The sequence below is a fragment of the Fukomys damarensis genome, unplaced genomic scaffold, assembly GCF_012274545.1.
Source record: "Fukomys damarensis isolate Sample0158 unplaced genomic scaffold, DMR_v1.0_HiC HiC_scaffold_15, whole genome shotgun sequence".
Classification (NCBI taxonomy): domain Eukaryota; kingdom Metazoa; phylum Chordata; class Mammalia; order Rodentia; family Bathyergidae; genus Fukomys; species Fukomys damarensis.
In genome coordinates, this window is record NW_022900927.1 from 41,618,799 (window position 1) to 41,638,559 (window position 19,761).

At 35.3% G+C, this 19,761-nt stretch overlaps 1 protein-coding gene across 4 annotated transcripts in view; it reads left to right on the top strand.

Moving 5' to 3' along the window:
- Nav3 (neuron navigator 3) overlaps positions 1-19,761 on the top strand; it is a 772,995-nt gene that overhangs the window by 632,844 nt on the left and 120,390 nt on the right. For all 4 annotated transcript variants that reach the window (XM_019209835.2, XM_033763794.1, XM_010639521.2 and 1 more), the window contains one exon: positions 3,659-3,778. In XM_019209835.2, coding sequence (XP_019065380.1) covers positions 3,659-3,778 — 120 coding nt within the window. The remainder of the gene's footprint in view (positions 1-3,658; positions 3,779-19,761) is intronic.

A 19,761-nucleotide genomic window follows, 5' to 3' on the forward strand; every position in this document is an offset into this window, starting at 1 on the left:
ATATATATATATACTGTCTCATTATGCAGAGTACAGGAGATTGAAGTGGAAAGCATGTCACAGTCTTGTATCCTGTGTGGAAGATGACTAGTCACGGTTAATAGAGAGCTGGCTGAGTCTCAATTCATGGGTAATTGGAGGCTACAGTGTGGAGGATGCTCAGGCCCATGCGCTTGCTACCAGTGGCTGTAATGTGGCATGATGGTGTCAGGAGGAGGCAGCAGAGTGTCTTAGCCTAGAATTTAAATGGGGGTGGTGAGAGGACTTAATGTAATCGATTGTATTTTCTTCAAGTAGGAAAAAGAGCTTCGAGATGTCTGTGCTACAATTGAATCACAAAGTTCATTTTTTGCTCACAATTTTTAAAAGAATGTGTTACAAGTTAAAGGGAAAGGAGGTTCAATGGACATAGTAATGAATGAAGATGTTTAACATAAGAGATGTTATTTTTCTCATGCAAGCCCCAGGAATGTCACAAAGTCAATGCAAATGGGAATGAAGTTTCATATTTTTCATGTACTCTAGGTAGAAACCAGAAGATTACCTAATCAGCATTTTGAGAATTCAAAATTTCTTGAGGCATGCAAAGGCTAATCGCTTCCTCCTCTTTTCGAAATTACTTTATACACTTGGGAATGTGGATCAGCAGTTAGGAATTAGACAGAGAAAGACTCTTACAGTAAGTCTGAAAAAATATTTCTATGAAGCTGAAAAAGAACACTCTAGAAAATTGGGAGAAAGTTACTTATTTTAATTGAGAGAAATTTGAAATTTGGCATGGTGATAAGTAGTTTGGACCAAGCATATAACCTAAAATTAAAATTGTACTTAAATCACATAATGCAAACACAAAATAATCTAAGAATAAAAGTGAATGAAATTTAAAACTAGGGAGGAAGATATACTTTATTCTACCTTGATCCTCTCTCAATTCTCCTTTATTAAACTTTAAATGACTGAAGTGTGGGGTTGGGGATGTTGCTTGTGGCACCACACCTGCCTTGCAAGTGCAAGGTCCTGAGTTCAATCCCTGGCACCAAACAAACAAACAAAACAAAACAAACAAAAAAAACCAAATTAAACCCTAAATGACTGAAGTATGTATAACGGTGGAAATTTTAGGGCACCTAAGCTGACTTAAAGTTGTCTACCTTGTGAACCAAAAGATTCCTAATCTTTATTCTTATTCTAATTTCATATATGGAATATGAGTAATTGTTAATGAATAGAGAAGATTTAATGGAAAGAAGTACCTGACAATGCTAGTCTGTATATAAATAGTATTTATTACATCCTAAATAATGTTCTGTGCAATATTACTATCTCCAAATTATAGATAAAGTAGACGTCATAAATAGTTTAAACGACCTGCCTGAATTCAAACAGTTAGTAAGTAGGTTCACTGTATTTGAATATAAAAAGGCTGGTTGTGGGCCAGGTGTGGTGGCCCACCCCTGTAATCCCAGCACTCGGGAGGCTGAGGCAGGAGGATTGCTGTGAGTTCGAGACCAGCCTGGACTACATAGTGAGTTCCAGGTCAGTCTCAACTACATAGCGAGACCCTGTCTCAAAAAAACTAAAAAACCCAACAAAAATAACAAGGCTGGTTCTAAGTCTTCACTCCTGATATAGTGACTCTGTGAGATTATCTACATGTTTATTCATAGGTTTCTTCCCTATGGTCTTGTTTTTTTTTTTTTTCTTTTTTCTCATTTAATCATAAAAACATCTCACAGCAGTCATTTGTTGTTAGTATAGGTTTTCTAACTAACACTTTTGATTTGGGGGGTATTTTTTTCATATTATCTATGCAACTGTAAAGGAAGATACTGAACTGTAGTTGATCTGTTAGTGGGAAAGAGAATGACTTTAACTTCTCTGGATGTGCATATAATTAAAATTTGGCTACTTGTGACATATAGCAGCTGACTGAAATTGTTACCTATAAAAACATAATAGAATTATAGGAAGATAGTATATATAGTAGAAACATATTATGTTTAATTTCCCAAGTTCTCCATTAAAACAGGCAAGTGATAGTAAAGCCAAACAAGAAAAAAAATTAAGCACTTACAAGAAAAGAGATGATAATAAGTTAACCAAGTCTAAGCAATTTGACAGCCGACAGCCAAGAGCAAGAGAACTAGCACGGTTTTAACATTTATGTGAGAAGATGAAGAGGGAAGCAATGACACATCTGCTAGTACTGGAAGGGAGAGCTCCGAACAATCTGTGGGGCCAGACAGAAAAATTCACACAAACCACTTGAATCTGGGAAGGACCGTGAGCACTCGATAAACCAGTGCCTGGGCCCATGGCTGTGTGTGCTGGAATGGAGCAGTCTAGTTTCCAGCAACTGCTTAAGAGGCCCTGCCACTCCTCCAGGGCAAGGCACCACAGTCGACAAAGCTCTGCAACTAGAACCAAATTAACAGGAGCTCCAAAAGTCTGAAGTCCTAATTTTAAACTACATGAAAATAACAGAAGGAGTTGCCATATGAAAGTAGAAAGCTATTTAACTGAGAGCTGTTTTGATTCAGAAAAAAAAAATAATGTGACATACAACTGTGTAAGACGAAATTATCAGAATCAGACTATATAAGCTACGGTATATGCAATATGGACAACTGAATGTGAATTAGAGTCAGTGAGAAAATAAAGGCTAAACAAACAAAAGCCATGGAATCTAAAACACTGAGTAAATCACATTAAAAAAATTTCACAGATGAAATATCAACGGCTTATAACAATCTAACCCGTAACTAACACACTTAGTCATGCGGAGAGCTCACAGACAGCGAGCAGGAGGACGATCTGGCTCTTCGGGCCAGGCGGCACTAAATAGTGGTCACAGTGATCATGGTTTCTTTAGCCGACTTTCCAGATGTACCTCAGCTCTCCCATGACGGACTAAGGAGCCACATGCAATCACTTGACCTTTAAGCACTTATTTTCTATATCTTTAAAATGAAGATGATAATGTTATTACATGCAAACTAATTAGGCTCTGGCAACATTTTAAACATTTGGTACATCTTGGTTATTATTTTATGATTGTTGTGGCATAATTTTTATCAAACAAACGGATTCTTTGTTTTTCCTTTATTGTTTATTGGTACATTCTAGGTATACAGTACAGTTACACTCATTATTGGGATCTTATACCTTTACATGACAGGTGGTCTTGGTTCTCATTTTAATAAACGGATTCTAAGTTTCGTGACGTCACAGTAGTTCTGAGATCCACTGCTTAAAAATACTATTTACAAAATAAAATTATTCTGCTCTTCAAACTTGTCCAAAATATTGATAACCAAATAGCCTACTTATGCAATGCAGTAAAAAAATACCCTTTTTATTTATTCATTTACTTTTTTTGGTACTGAGGATTGAACTTGGGATCTTGTGTTTGTGTGAGGCTACAGCACCACTGAGCTAAATTCCCAGCCCAGCGGTGCAGTAAAGCATATTGATTTCCTAATAAAATTGAAAAGATATTTTATGATTATTGTAAAAATCTTTCTGATGAGCAGAGTATGTGGAAACATATTGAATTTATGTTAAATAATTATTGAAAATTGAGAACTCAGTCTGTGTATTAAATTCAGTTATGCAGATCATTTAATTTTCTGTGGAATAATTAGACATTTCTTTTCAGGTACATGACAGATGGAGGGCTCAACCTGTACACTAGAAGTCTTAACCGAGTACCAGACACAGCCACTTCCAGGGAGGCCATCCAGAGAGGTGTTCATGATGTGCCCGTGGATGCAGACAGGTAATTTAATCAACATAGATGGTGGTGAAGAGTTAATGCAGCAGTTTTATAAATAAGGTCATGAGAGCTTTTATAGCGTATACCAAAGGACCCTTTCTTTTTACTTAATAATTTTTTTAGAATATTATAAAAACAAAAGTGATTTCATCTGCAAGACCACATTAGCTCTATAATGTGGAAAATTATGTTACTTATTTTAATATTTGGATTAATTATAAATATAGGCTTATTTTCCTATCTGGCTAATATTTTTTCAATTTAGATAACCTTAGTTTTACCTACAAGTCAATGATATAAGAATAAATATAAGAACAATATAAGAATTAAAGCATTTATCAGGTATAATAAACTTGATACATTTCTTGTAGATGTTGAAAATATGCAACTCTTGCTTTAGGCTGGGGTGGTGAACCTATGCTATGCGTGCCAGTCAGCCTGTTTATATCATTGAAAGCTCTAAAAGACTCACAATCACTGCTTTAGGCTAGTTTCTGCTTCTCTATTTTCTTAAGTTGCTTGGAGGAGAGAGAGAGAGAGTGAGAGAGAGAGACAGACAGAGACAGAGACAGAGAGAGAGACAGAGAGAGACATTTTCATACTGTTCATTATTCTGCTGATTTCATTAGACTCATCACAGATTGTAAGCATTGCTTTTGTAAGCTAATGTAAGAAATATTCCTGACCTAATTTAGCTCTCTCATTGTTCTGAATTTTTACTTTATGAAAAAGGAGGGACTTCCCATTCCCCTAACATACATATCTATACCTATATCATCTATCTAATCCTAGAACAGCTTTTTAATTGAGCACTGATGAAAAGAACAAAAGAATAAGTCATAATATACGAATGTCAACATTCTGATATAAAAAGTACATACAGCTTAGTGTGTGTTCTGTACCACCTGCTTCAAAGACTGGGCAGCCTTCAGTTTCTCCTCCCTCATATGCTGTTTACATCTTTATTCAAGTGGAGCAGAAGAACAGACTTAGCTTTCACCTCATATCTAGTGTATCCCAGTCTCCTAGTTTTCTGTGTGTGTGTGTGTGTGTGTGTGTGTGTGTGTACATGTGTATGTCGAAACATGTAGTTTAAAAAGGCATGTGAAAAATTTCCCCTCACTCCCCAGCCTGCACTCCTGAAACATATTTTCTCCCTGACACCTTCACTAACTTCAGTCCCCTAGAACTTCTCTCTTTTCTTTTGAACAATCTAAACTAATTTCCATTTCAGCACTTTAATTGATGTGTTTTGCAGCTGGAAAACCCTTCACTCTTACCCAGTGTTTCCTTTTCAGAAGAATGTTCCCAGAGTAGCTCCGATAAGCTTCTTCCTGGTCAATTATCTTATATCTTCATTGTACATATGACTACCTGATCATATCACACTTCTTTGTGTGTTTACTTTATCCTCTATTCTAATATATTCCCATGATTGCAGAATGTTTGTCATATTTATTACAGGATGAGGCTTAACAAAGGCCGAGACAGTGAGTTAGCAAAGGGACGAACATAAGCTATCTATTCATTTAAGATATACAATCATTTAGGCTTGTGATAAAATCCAATTTGGTAGGGAGATAAATGAAGTCAGAAGTAGCTAAGAAGCTGCGAGGATATTATAGGAGAAAGGAAATAGCTTATGTGCAAAAATGGGAGAAAGAGAGGGGAAGAGATCCAAAGTGTGCACCATCTTATGAAACAGATGACCTATACATTGTTACCTGACAGTGGAAAAAATAAATAAAGGAGGGAGTATCTGATGGTCTGTCATAAATAGGTTGTGATGGAAGATCTAAGAATCAGCACAAGGGTAACTTTGGTTTGGAGACAAATTGGGATAACCTACTTCTATTTGTTAAAGTCCTAGACTGGATCTGACTAAGGGTCCTCTGACCAACAGAGAGAAAGAAATTTAATAAATTTTGTCATTTCAGAACAATAGTTGCCAAAGTATGGTGCCTTGCCTAGCAGCTTCACTTGAGAACTGGCTAGAATTTCAATTCTCAGGCCCACCTAAGACCTGCAGAATCAGAAACTCCAGACATGGAGCCCATCGATCTAGTTTTTGCCAACATTTAGGTGATTTTTATGTACACTGAATCATCTAAAAAAGACCAAATATATCCTCAACCTTCCAAACCTTAAACACTTAGCAAAAACACACACACACAGACACACACACACACACACACACACACACACATCACAGCCGAGTTTTGTTAAGAGAAAGAGAATATCAAATGTTACCCTCTACCAATGACACTGTCTTTAAACTAGATCAAATAATGACTCATTGCACCTGAAATACATTGTTGGTAAGATTTAGCTTTCTATGATGATATAAAGCTTCTAAAAGAATTATTTAATTAAAGGAGACGAAAGTACCATGTTACTCACTTTTATTGGTTGAATAGCAATCAGGTCATACTTCAATGCCTCCTATTAATAGAATAAAGCGTTTTTTATTATAAATAAATTTTAATATGTTTTAAAATCCTCTATTCAGGAAGTGAATCAGGACAAGGATCACTTTTAAATGCAGAGTTTAAAATGTTTTAGTTATGTACATCTGTGTGTTAATTTAAAATACCTATTGTGAGTTTATAAAATGTTCTTAATCATATCTATTCCAAGTAAGAGGCAAGAATAGCTAGAAGGAAACATCTTTTGTTCACTGTTACTCAACACAAAAGGAAATTACTATGAGAGCATCAGAAAATGTATTATCTGCAGATTTGCCTAAAGCTTTTAATTTTAGCATTTTAAATCTAACATGGCAGAAGACACCTACAAGAATGTTCTACAAGGGAGGTTTTATTTCACTAAATGCCACATAGACACATATATACACACATTCAAATAGCAGATTGTATAGATTTTAAATAATAGAAAGTCTTTCATTGAATTTGCTTCTGTTCATTTTCAAACTGTACCTCATCTGTGCTTTTATAACATGTCCCTTGTTTTCCTGCTATGAATCATGCCAGGACTGAACATCAGTGTTTTTGTTATGCAATCATGCCATTTACACTCATGGAATAAGAGATATTTGAATGTAATATAATGTCTAATCTGTGTGTTCCCAGTTGCTGTCACACTGTAGGAACTCAATAAGTATCTGTCAGACAATTTGCTAACCATTAGCAGTTTATAAAATACAGAAATGTGATTTCAAAAGTTTAAATGCATCAAAAACTGACAGATAAGTTTAAAGACCTTTCAGACATCATATAGACTGGTGAAAACATTCAAAATCTTTCCCACTAGATTTTTGAAATGTACATTACATTATTGTTATCTATAGTCACACTATTATGCAATAGAACACAATAAATCCTTACTGGACTTTTCTGGTGTTTTTGGTCATGTGAAATGATATTAGATATTCGAGGTTAATTTTTTAATTGAATCTTATGCATATTTTACAGACAAAATAATGAAAATCCAGAGAGAGTAAGTGACTTTCCCAGGGTCATGTAACCAACAGTAGAAAGATTTACATATTTCCCTCCCATCTTTGAGGTTTCCCAACTATCTTAAGGTTATTTTAAATAATATGAAACAATTAATAATTGGTTCACTTTAGCAATTTGGTAAATTTCACTTGAATAATTTACTTATTAAAAATTCTTAAAAGCCACTGCATTGTGGTTTTTAGATATTGTCTCTATAAGTGTAAGTGAAATGCATTTATATAACAATGCAGAGCCAGCTACCTGTAATAGCCATGCTTGAATTGTTTGTGTCATATCAGAAAGTCATGGCATCCCCTTTGATCCTTTCCTGAGTAGAATATAGTTAAACAATAGAGAATAGCTGAATTCTTATTGGCAAATTGAAAATACTGCTGCCCCCACCCCCAATAAGAGGATAGGAGTAGTAATTCTAGCATCCAGCCATGGTGTACTTTTAACATTATAGTACTTAAAGATACTACAGTTTCCTTAGTTTCCACATCACATTGGTGATAATTTCTACCAATACTAACTCCATTTCCTTTTTAGCCTGATTTAGGAAAGTTTATAGTATAGTTGTTGTAGTCATTGTAGGCATGTTGTAGAATCTATAGGAACTTCAAAAATTCACAATAGGCAGTTAAACTATAAATATAGTCTCATCAAAAGTAATATAAATTAAACAGCCTCTTTAGAAAAAAATTACAGATGTTTTGTGAGACATAATCTGAGAGAAAGCAAAAAGAATTTGGGCAGTGAAAGCATAAAAAATTAGAAGAGTTTGGTATAAGAAGACCTTAATAGAATTCTGCCACTATCCTGGGACTGTGGGTAGGAATGACAGAAGTTTGGACCTGTTTGTTATAAAAAGCTATTTTATTATGATTATTTTGTGTTTTGTATTTCAAAGCAAGAACTCATGCTATAGCCACTGTAGTCTAAAAGAACTCTTTCCCATCAATTTAACAGTATTAAAGGGAGTTGATAGAAAGAGAACCAGATTTCTTAGGAAATTGCTAAAAGTCCAGTAGAAAAATTAGCTGAATAGTTAACTGAAGAATTGCTGAGGAATGGAGTTGGAAACACCATTTATTTCTAGAGAACTCGAGTCTTATCTGTGTATATTAATATGCTCAGCTACATCACAAAATACCACAGAGTAGGTGGTAAACATCAAACATCTTATTTCTTACAATTCTAAAGGTTAAGGGCTCATGGTGAAGGTGTAATAAATTTAATTGCTAATATAAAAGACCAGTCTATAAGGGTCAGCCACCTTATTCTCTCAAGATTGCTGCCTTTGGAAATGTACAAATGTAGAAAAGAAGGCCACGTTTGGCTAAACAACTTGATATTTCTGGTGAAGCCAAGAATCTGGTCTTTTGTCTGAAATCTCCCAATTTTCATATTTTGACAATTCTCCCAACAGATCTATGTGATCATTAAATAGAGTTAAAGATGGCACTTTTCTTCACTGACAGATCATCTATAAAATCACAGAGATGCTCATGTAAAGCAGGAAACAGTACATTCTTTCATTCTCATCTACAGTTATATCAACACCCTAGGTACATTAAAGCTTCTCACAGAGATTCGGGTTGGTAATGGTATGATCTGTTTGGAGTGAAAATGCCATCCCTCAGGAGAAACTCTCCACTAGGTATGAGTAATTGGTAGAATTGCCTGTGCCACATCTCCAAGTGTCTTAATGTAAGATGGCTAAAGTCGGTTTCCCAGCCATGGCATCCCTCAATGTAGCTGGCCTGAGGCCTGCCTGAGGCATGGCATTTTTTTGCAGTAACTGATGACACTAAGTTTAATCACTGTATGAATCAACACTACATGCACTAAAATCACAGCAGTGCTTCTGATATAGAGTGAGAAAACAAACCCCAGCAGAAATACTTTACATCTAAAGGGTAAACAAAGGAAGAGCAGCCACTGAAGGAACAGAAAAGTCCACTCCAACACAGAGACTGAGAAACAACTTGGGTTAACTGATGGTTTTGAAATGGATAGGAAACAAGAGTGAGCAATGATGTCACTTTCCAAGAAAGAGTGATGTTTGGCCACTAGTTTCTTATTAGTGACCTTATTAAATTTTGTTTCAATGAAGTACTAAAGGAACATTCTAGGTTATAAAAAGGTGACAACAAACGATAGGTTAGGTGTTAGAAACAAGGAAGGGAGAGCTGGTCTTCATGAAAATAGCAGTAAAGGTAAGAAAAGGTCACATAAAAGTGAACACAAGAGACAGAGTGAAGATTACTGTATTACTGACTATTTTGTTCTGTTTTGGAGTTGAAAGAATTAGGAGAGGTATACAGAGTGAATTCTTAAACAAAATAAGGTGATATTTCTTAAGATATTGGGAAAATCCAGAAAGAGATCATAGGATTGCTGTAGATTGAATGTTTAAACTGGCACACTGATGGGACGGGATTGGAGATGGGGCCTGTGAGGGTATTTATGTCATGAGAGCAGAATACTCTTGAATATATTTAATAACCTTGGAAAAGAGATCCCAGAGAGCTCCCTAGCCCTAAAGGGTAGTCATCTATGAACCAAGAAACAGGACCTCCCCAGACACCAAATCTGATGGCTTCCTGATTTCTGGCTTCCAGCCTCCAGAACTGTGAGAAATAAATTCCTGTTTACTTTTAAGATACCGCATTGGTAGGGTCCTGTTATAACGGTCCAAACAGAGTAAGACGTGGACTAAGATTACAGAAAGAAGTTAACTAAAAGGTGAGATACATTTCCCTATGAAACAGAAAAGGATTGTCTACATTAGTTTGGAGGTGTGGGAAAATACCTGGATTTATAATTCTACTTATTCTACTTTCTTTGTAAAGTAGACAATAATTATTGCCGAGAATGAGGAACATATGTGCAGATTAGGTTAATGAGAAAAGTATCAAAATTTAGAATTGCCACTAACTACCGATAAAATTTTAAAGACAAAACAGACTTTGCAGAGATACACAGAAAGCTTAGTTAAAAGAATAACTGCTTCACTGAGATCTAATTTACATGACAAATAAACTTGTGTTAGGCATACAGTGCAGTATTGTTTTAGTACAAGCACTACCACAATCTAATATTATATTATTCTATTGCCCTCAAAAGCCCTTCAAACCTATTTGCTGTCAGTCTCCACTCTAAAGATCAGCCTTGGTCAGCCCCTCATCCACTGTCTGTTTCTATCGATTTGCCTTTTTCTGGTATTGGACATGAAAGAGTTCATATGATATATAGTCTTTTATCTGTGGTTTCATTCAATAAGCATGATTTTGGTTCACATATATAACCTACCTCAGTAGTTTCTTCTTTATTGCCAGGTAATATACAGTTGGATGTACTATATTTTGCTTATTCACCAGTTGGTGGAGTATTGCCTTATTTCTACTACTTCAATTATTTTGAAGAATGTTATTATAACCATTCATGGGATAGTCTCTATGGCGACATGGATTTTATTTCTCTTTGGGCTGGGGGTTTAGCTCAGTGGTTTGGTGGCCTGCTTTGCAAGTGCAAGGACCCGAGTTCAGCCCCTGGTACCAAAAAAAAAAAAAAAAATTTCTCTTTGATAGATACCTACAAAATGAATCTCTGTGTTGTGTGATATATTTATGTTTACCTTTTAATGAAGTGCCCTGTCTTACAAATTGCTGTAGCACCTTATTCCCACCACAAGTGTATAATTTCCTTTTGCATATTCTTAGCAAAATTATTGTCAGAATGTAATATATTCAGATTCTTTTTGAAATGTCTATTTAAACCTTTTATGGGCCTGTAATTGTTGTTATTATTTCTCAGTACTAGGAATCAAATACAGGTGCCCTATCACTGAACTACATTGTCAGCCCCTTTTGTTTTTTATTTTGAGAAAGGTTCTCATAAAGTTTCCCTAGTAGGATGCAAACTTGTAATTGTCCTGCCTTAGTCTCTCTCATTACTGGGAATTGTAAATGTTTTTTTTTTTATATTCTGTATATAAGTATTTTATCTGATAGATGATGCCTATCTTGGTTATTTTTCTGGTTGCTGAGACTAACTATCCAACCCCCAAAGTTAAAGGAGGAAAGGTTTACTTTGTCTCCACAGCAGAGTGAGGCATCACAAAGAAGAAACAGTTCATGGTGGGCCGAAGGCAGGAGGTCAGCAAAGCAGTGAAGTAGCGAGGACATAACAGAAACACTGTGCTTCTTCATCTTATGTTTTCTGGACTACCTGCTCTTTTTCCACATCCAGAACTATGCGAAACCATCAGTGGACTGCTTTAGTAATCATGTATCCTTAATTCCAGCATCACACACTTAATCCCAACATCACACACTGTGCTTCTTCATCTTATGTTTTCTGGACTACCTGCTCTTTTTCCACATCCAGAACTATGCGAAACCATCAGTGGACTGCTTTAGTAATCATGTATCCTTAATTCCAGCATCACACACTTAATCCCAACATCACACACCCTAGATGCAGCCAGTTCTGAAAAGCCACACCTATGACCACATGAGCCTTTGGGGGAACACCTAAATACAAGCCATAACAATACTATTTCTAATTTTTCATGATATGAAACATCAAGGTTTAAATTTTTGTTTGTGTCTAATTTATTAATTCTTTTTGTGCCAAGGGTTCATTACACAACCCAAGGATAAGTAGTTGCTACTTGACACTGAATTTATAGTAGACAAAATCAACATGTATTTTCTATACCTTTCCTTATTCAGCAGCTGGCATAGAGGAATAGAAAAAGAATATGTGAATTGATCCATAATTGGGAATAAACTGATTGAATGAAATAAGATAATGTTACTTAGAGTGTATTTTAAGCAATTGACTATTGGGCTTAAGCTGAATTGATGATGGTGGTAAAGCCAAGGATGTTGTTAGGCTATTGTGAGGTAAAAGAATTCTAGAAGCATTGGTATTTTAGAAGACCATGTGCATGTCTAATAAAAGAAGGGGAGTAAAAGAAATTGACTGTCAGAAGAAGATTTTTGCCAACAATGGATGTTAGGTTTACATTTTGAGAAGTAGAGATTTTCTGGATGATTGCGCCTGTTACAAACTCTTGCCTGAGTTACTGAAATGGAAAGATCATAAAAATCAATCTTTGATTATGTAAATAATTTATGTTGTTATCAAGTCAATATGATGACTTAAATCATAGTAAGAAAGATATCTTTCCCAGGTCCATGTTGGAGTCTATCACATTTTTATCTTTATATCTCAATAAAATGACTGCTAATTTCAATTATAAACTAATCAATTTAGCTTTTGAAAAAGTTACTTTTTATGTTTAATCATGGTTTTTAAAATACAAAAGTATACAATATCATGGTAGTTATTATTTTTGAACTATACCACTTGAGTCATTTGTGAAACTACAATCCAGGTGTTCAAATATCAGCTTATAAAAGAATTTATAAAAGGCAATAAGGTTGTTTCCAATAAACTCAATTAAAGCTGAAAAAAAAGGCAGTAAGGTTTGTTAGTGTATGTGCCATATGTTATTAGTCATTGTGCCTAACTCTTCATATATTGAAGGGAAACAAATATATAGTCATATTAGGTGACCAAATCAACAATTGGTAGCAGTGTGCAGAAATTTTATTGCCATTGCAAAGGAGTCCATTAGTAAAGTCTCATAAAATCATGTAGGCAGTCATTTATTAGGCTTGGACCATTTGTACTATTTCTATCCCTTTTCCAAACAGAAAAAGTAAAGGCAACAGATTTCTCCTAAGATACCAATCAAATATTTCAGGCGTCAAGTTCCTTATGCTTCATTTGTTTGTATACACTCTAATAATTCATTTTACTCTGTTTTGATTTGTTCCAGCTTAATCACAACATCAGTATATTCCCAAATCATAAGTATTTCCTTCATTAGCTTACTGACTTTGTATAGTAATTAAAAGCAAACTCAAAGAAGATTAATAGGCTGCAATGGGGCTTGATAAAGTAAATATAATCACTTCATTTCATAATCAAGTGGTCTGGCTTTCGGCTTACATTTCTTTACTCTAAGTAAAGGGAGTCCAATGCAAAACATTAGGAAAGGAGAACAACTGTTATTTGATGCACTCTCGCCTTTCCTTTTGCAGTCAGTTCACCATCGCAGGTTTGGGAGCTGGTGTTAGATGTCCTCTAATTCTCAGAACTAACTAATCCATTGTGAATAATCTTATAAACTTCCAATAGTTTTAGATAAAACTACTTGTAGAATTAATTCATACCACATATTTGTACTGAGAACCTTTTTGTTGCCAAGTACTGTACTCAATCCCGGGGCCCCTGTGCTTATAGGTCTTATATTAAAAGGCTGTTAGGATAGAAATTGTTATAAACCTGAAGTGCCATTTAAATTCAAAGGCTACATGGATAATACCACTAGCCCAAGTGGTACCTTTCAGTATATTTGGAAACACACCGATAGGTGGCGCTATGTGCTACTCTCACCTCTTGCAAAGCTAGTCTTAATGCTATACTTGGCCAAAACTCTATATTATAGTGTCAATAATTTATACAGAACGTTTCCCTTGTCTTCTTCCAACATGATGTATTAATAAATCTCATGGTAATGATGAGGAGGGGAAAATAAGGAGGAGATGAAGCCAAGGTGGTTATAATAAAAATAGTCTTAGTCGCCATCAGCACTGAGGTCCCGGAATGTGTGGCTAACATACTTTATTATTTAAATATTTTGCTTTACTTTATCTTTGTAATAAAGACACTTTGCTAATTAATGAAAATGGCAGGATTTGAATCCACTTCCTATGATCTTACTGTTATCATAAAATTAATTTAAATGAAGTTGTAATATACCTATATAACTTTTTTAGTTTTATAATTTAATATTCCTTTTTAATTCAGTTTCACAATTTTTGGTAGATTAATTCATTATGTAATCATAATCTCTTTCCACTTCAGATTGTCAATGTATCTAAAAACACAAAAGACAATAAAGTTTTTACATGTTTAGAGGTCCTAAATGGCTACCTAAATTGTTAATATCAGGAGAGCAATTTAGTAGTGTTTTGTTCTTTTACATATTTGACATTATCTTGAACTTTTATGTTTGTTCACATAAATATTTCCAAAAGTTTCAGAGAAATAATAGAATAATGAGAATGGGAAAAATATTTTGGTATATATACAGAAAAATACTAAGAGGCTTATGTGAAGGAAAAGGCCATTTGGATCTTTTTATTGCATTTTTTTCATGAGAAACAATAAAAGATTGTAGAGATTGTGTTAGCTAATTTAGTAGTTTAATTTGATTTAAGAAGTTGCATATAGACGTGAAACAGTTGTGTTTTTTTTTCCCTTTAAGAACTTGGATAAATTTTTTTTTTAATGGGGTAACTAATGGGGTGAGACATCCCATTTGGGATCATTAAATTGAGGGCTCCCAGCTGGCAGCAGATAAATTCTACATCTCTTTCATCTGGCCTCACAGAGCGGGTGGCATGGATTTATTTGTTAGTGCTGTATGTGCTACACTTGTATGTATGTTTTTTTGTTTTTTTGCTTGACTTAATTTGTATTTGAAATGGTTAAAGTTACTTTCAATAAGCTGAATTTTAACTGTTAGCACAGCTTCCATATGTTTTTCAGGTAAATTAGAAATGAAAGTATTTTCATGTGAACATTTCCTGAATTACACAGTGGTTTTATCACGATAAAACGTTTCTGTGGTTACTGGAGAAAATTCACAGTGTGTACAAATGTGTAAAGGAGAGAAATAATCCACAATCCTTCCATCCTACTGACAAGCAAGGATGTTGCTTTTATATATCTCCTCCTAGGGTTACCTGCCCACTCTGTTTACACAGTTTGGGTGTTCAATTATATATACAGATGCAATGAAGCAGCCCATTGTGACAACGGAACAGCTGAGGTGACTACCTTTATAAGAAAAGAGGTGCACTTAGCTGGCAGTTTCATAGGTTCAGGGGACAGCATCTGCCTCAGCATAGAGAGCCTCTGCTGTGTCACACCAAGGTGATGGCAGTGGCAGAACTGTGCAGGACCCAGCTATTGCATTTTGACATAGAAAACCAGAGGCTGAGTTAGGCTGGGCCCCGGGTTGTATAGCAACCTTCTTGACAGAACTGCAAAGAACGGCCTTAATCCCTTTCAGGGGCTACGCTATTGGGGCGTGGGGACATTAAGCAATTAAAATAATGTGGGTAACTAGTATTGACGTTCCCAGCTTTTCTCCTTATTTAGATCCTACAATCTTGTCAATCTTATGTGAGTGAACCCATCTAATAAAAAATCTCTCTCTTTTTTTTTCATTACTGGGGACTGAACTCAGCAGCTAGCTCACTGAACTACATCTCCAGCCCTTATTTTTTGAAACAGGCTCTCGCTAAATCACTAAATTGTCCATAATGGGCTCAAATTTACAATCCTCTCACCTCAGCCTCCCAGAATGCTAAGATACCCTGTACTCTTCCCATATATTTTTCAAGTGCTTACTGAGTACAAGTTCTTAAATCACTAGAGGCAGAATACATTAGGAGAAAGTATAGGTTGGGAGATAAAATTTAGTGTGACTGTAGAAAATAGGTGTTTAAGGGTTAGATTCACAGCTTCCTTATTCTTTCTGTGCCTCTGGCTAGCTGTGTGAGTCTATAGAGATATTTAGCTTTTCAGCCTCATTGTTACACTGAAAAGGTGAATGAAACATTAGTAATTTCCAGGAACAATAATAGGTCTCTAGATTGTGAGAGAAAATCTTATTAAAATTTGCTTACAATATATACGCATTGTTTGCATAACTGCAAAGTCCTCCATTAGCTCTGAATTTGGATGTAGCTGATATAACAATAAACATTTTCCTTTTTCCTGGGCTTCACTCTTTTTTTTCAGTGGAAAGGCTTGATTCTCTTCTTACTACTGGATACTGTACCCTCTCATCCTAAATGACTCAAGATTCAATTCTACAGGGGGAGAAGCAAGCTTTTTTGGGGTCCTCAGGGGTCACTTGTATAAAACAGGCCAGGTCATCTGCCCATCCTGAAATCACCGAGGCCAAAGAAGAGCCTTAACTGCAGAAATCCTTACTGAACAGTGAACAAGCCTAATGTATGAAATTACCAGTGTACTCTGTCTCTATTCCCTGCCTCAGCCTCTGCCAATTCTAAGCATCCTACTTTCTGGACAGGTTTACCTTTCCCCTTGCCGTGCCTGGCCTCACCGTTTTAGTTTTGAAAATACTGAATTAGCTGGAAATGGTACTGCATGCTAGTAATCCCAGCACTCTGCAAGGCTGAGGTGAGAGGATCACAAGTTGAAGCTTAAAATTTGGGCAATAACGAAGTCTCTGTCTCAAAAAAGGGCTGGAGATACAGTTCAGTGTGAAGGCCCTGAGGTCTATAAACAGAAACCAAAACAAACAAACAAACAAACAAATTTAAATTATTGGTTGTTGTCCACACCACCCGAAAACCCATTCCACGTTATTCTTTGCTTTTGCTTGTGCCTGGAATCTTAGAATATTAATTCTGTCCCCTTTATAACTTTATTCATCCTTAAAGATTCACTTGTTTTGTTGCCTCTGTAAACTCTGCTCAAAACCTCCTAGCAGGGGGCTGGGAGTTTGGCTCAGTGCTTCCCCCACCTGCTTTCCAGCCTTCTAGAAGGCCCAGTGTCCCCTCTGTACCTTATAATTTGCCATGTTATCATTTTCTCCAAATATTATTGAAAGTATTTGTTCTATTTGTCTGAGTCTATATTCTTAGCATCTGGAACAGGGCCAGGTGCACTGCAAATACCTCATAAAAGTTTATTTGAATGAGGGATTGACATACTGTCTTTTATAGAAAGATTTTTAAAAACATAGGTATAAAAAGAACCACGTAGACAGGGTATTGACACTTGGAGGCGTTGTAGAGAAGTATTTATTAAGTGTGAAATTCTTTCCAAGAGTATCATGCATCGTATTGCTCCTTGCTTTTGTTCGCTTAAAAAGTCTCATTTCTTGTCATAATTCCAGCTATGTCTAATCTGTCCAGCATCTTACAAATATTTTGATGAAGACACTCAGGCAGAAACTGAAATAGCAATGTATAATAGTAAGATATGTGATGGCAATTTTCTTTCAAAATTCTGCTTACCGTATCTTTGCATTCCAACAAAATACCAAGAGATTCATCTGAGTTTATAAACTTATAGAAAACTGTAGACTTCCAAAATTTGTTGGAATATTTACATTATTATTTCAGAAAAATTGACTGCTGTTGTGCATATGAGCTTTTATATACTTCTTTTTTCAGTCTTTCATATATTGTTTACTCTGTATTAATTATGTAAAATCAGAAAAGCTGTTAAATAACTTTTTTGCCAATAGAAATGTTACTGTTGAATAAAGTTAATTGAACTTCCAGTCATTTAATTCTGAAATCAGAACTGAACTCATTTTGATTCTTATCTAGGCCAGTACCCAGGGAACATTTTCTGTATAGGACCAGATAGTAAAGATTTTAGGCTTCTCAGAGTAAGAGGCAAAATCAAAATATCATGTCTGTGCTTAGATAACAAAATAAAACAACTTTCCATAAACTTTTTTAATTGTTTAAAAATGCAGAAAGCCTTTGTAGCTCACACATTTTACGATTTGGACCCGGTGCCCAGCTGCCACTTGCCGCCTCTCATTCGAGGTGCGACGTTCAGTGTATCAGTTTGTTAGGGCTGCTGGAATGAAGTACATATACTACACACTGGGAGGTATAGGTGAAAGAATCATTTTGTCTCACATTTTTAAAAGTAAGAAGTAAGAAATCTAGGTGTTGGCAGGGTGCATTCACTCTGAGGGGTGTGAGAGAAGGATCTGTTCCGTGCCTCTCTGCTTTTTTTATAGATGATATTTTTCTCTTTATGTCTTTATATTTGTATTCCTGTGTGTGTTATCTAGATTTCTCCTTTTTGTAAGGACGTACTGTATTGGATTAGGGTTTACCCCAATGAGCTCACTTTAGCTTCTTCATTATCTCTGCAAAGACCTTATCTCCAAATAAAGAAAGATTCTGAGATACTTATTAAAGGAAGGGGTAGGATGTCAGTATATAAATTCTTAGTGATGCGTATTTCAACCCATAACATTCTTTCTGTACTGTATCAAATTTGAATCTTGTTACAAGATCAAATAAGAAGTATGGGTTGTATCTCACACTTTCCATTTTTCTAATTTAAAGCCATAGCTTCTCTCTTAGCAACACTGAAGTGTGATGATAGACAAATAGAACTGTACGAAGACAATAGAAAGATGATCCTCTGAGACCCTACCCTGAAAACACTCAGAATATAATGTGGAATGGTGTCAATCACCTGCATGCTTAACCATTCTTGAAACATTGCAGCAGCACGTAGAAAAATTAAATTAGAAGGAAAAGCATTTTGATCATATGTCTAACAAATAAGTTGCCCATTTTTAACAGTCTTTACTGTGATTCCAGAAATAGATCAAGAGGAGACTCATACACAATAACACCCTCCTGTGTCCAAGCAGCACTCAGAATTGACTATAAAATAAAACTAACATTTGAAATCCCCACCAGGACTCATACTTTGGTGTTAGGAAGCATCATATCTTCTATAGACGGTCACAGCATGCAGCGTTCATGTACTATTGAGCCTTGCAACCAATACAAGGATTTTTAGTGTAAGAATTCTGAAGTGGTCTTTTGTTACTTTTAAATAAAAAGTGTAAAATTTTCAAGGGTAAAGACAGATTTATAGTTTAGTTACCTGAAACTGCCTTTAGAAAAATTAGTTCGTAGTTGACCAATGTTGAAAGAAATGTGTCTTAAAACAAAACTCAGTTTTTCCTATCTCTGAAGTTTTATTGATCTATCCATTGTTTTCCTGACTGATAACATTTTAACCAGCTCAAATAGGCAGTACTTTTAAAATATTTCTTATTTAATATTAGTATCTGCTTCATAATCCTAAACTTACTTTAACATTACTGTAACAATGCATGATATATGATAAAAAATATGGTGTTTAAGCTTTGTTATAGTAAAAGACATTACCATTATTCATCCTTAAAATAGTCTTTTTGCTTCAAATGCACTCCATCATTCTTGCCACTTTGTGAAGGAGTTCTGAAAATCATTTTCTGTGAGTGTCTTTGGTTCTACTTTCATCATTATTTTGATATTTGGAGAAAAGCCCAGTCAGATGTAGTGAATAAGGTAGCTGAGGATGCCTGGTCGTAATTTTAGAAGCCTGACCTTTCATTGGATCACATTCAGTAGCAGCATTCACTGTTGTATTTTTGATCACACCACATAAAGGCACTGATAAGAGAACTTCCAGAACTGCTTCAGAAAATGTCAAAAATGATGGAATAAGCGTATTTGAAGTGAGAAGAGTATTTTCCAGAGGAATAATGGCAATGTGATCTTACTGTAATATTTTTTTTAACTTAAAAACTTACTATTTATTTTGACTACCCCTTGTGTAAGATAATTTGCAAAAAATGTATAGCATGAGGCACAATTC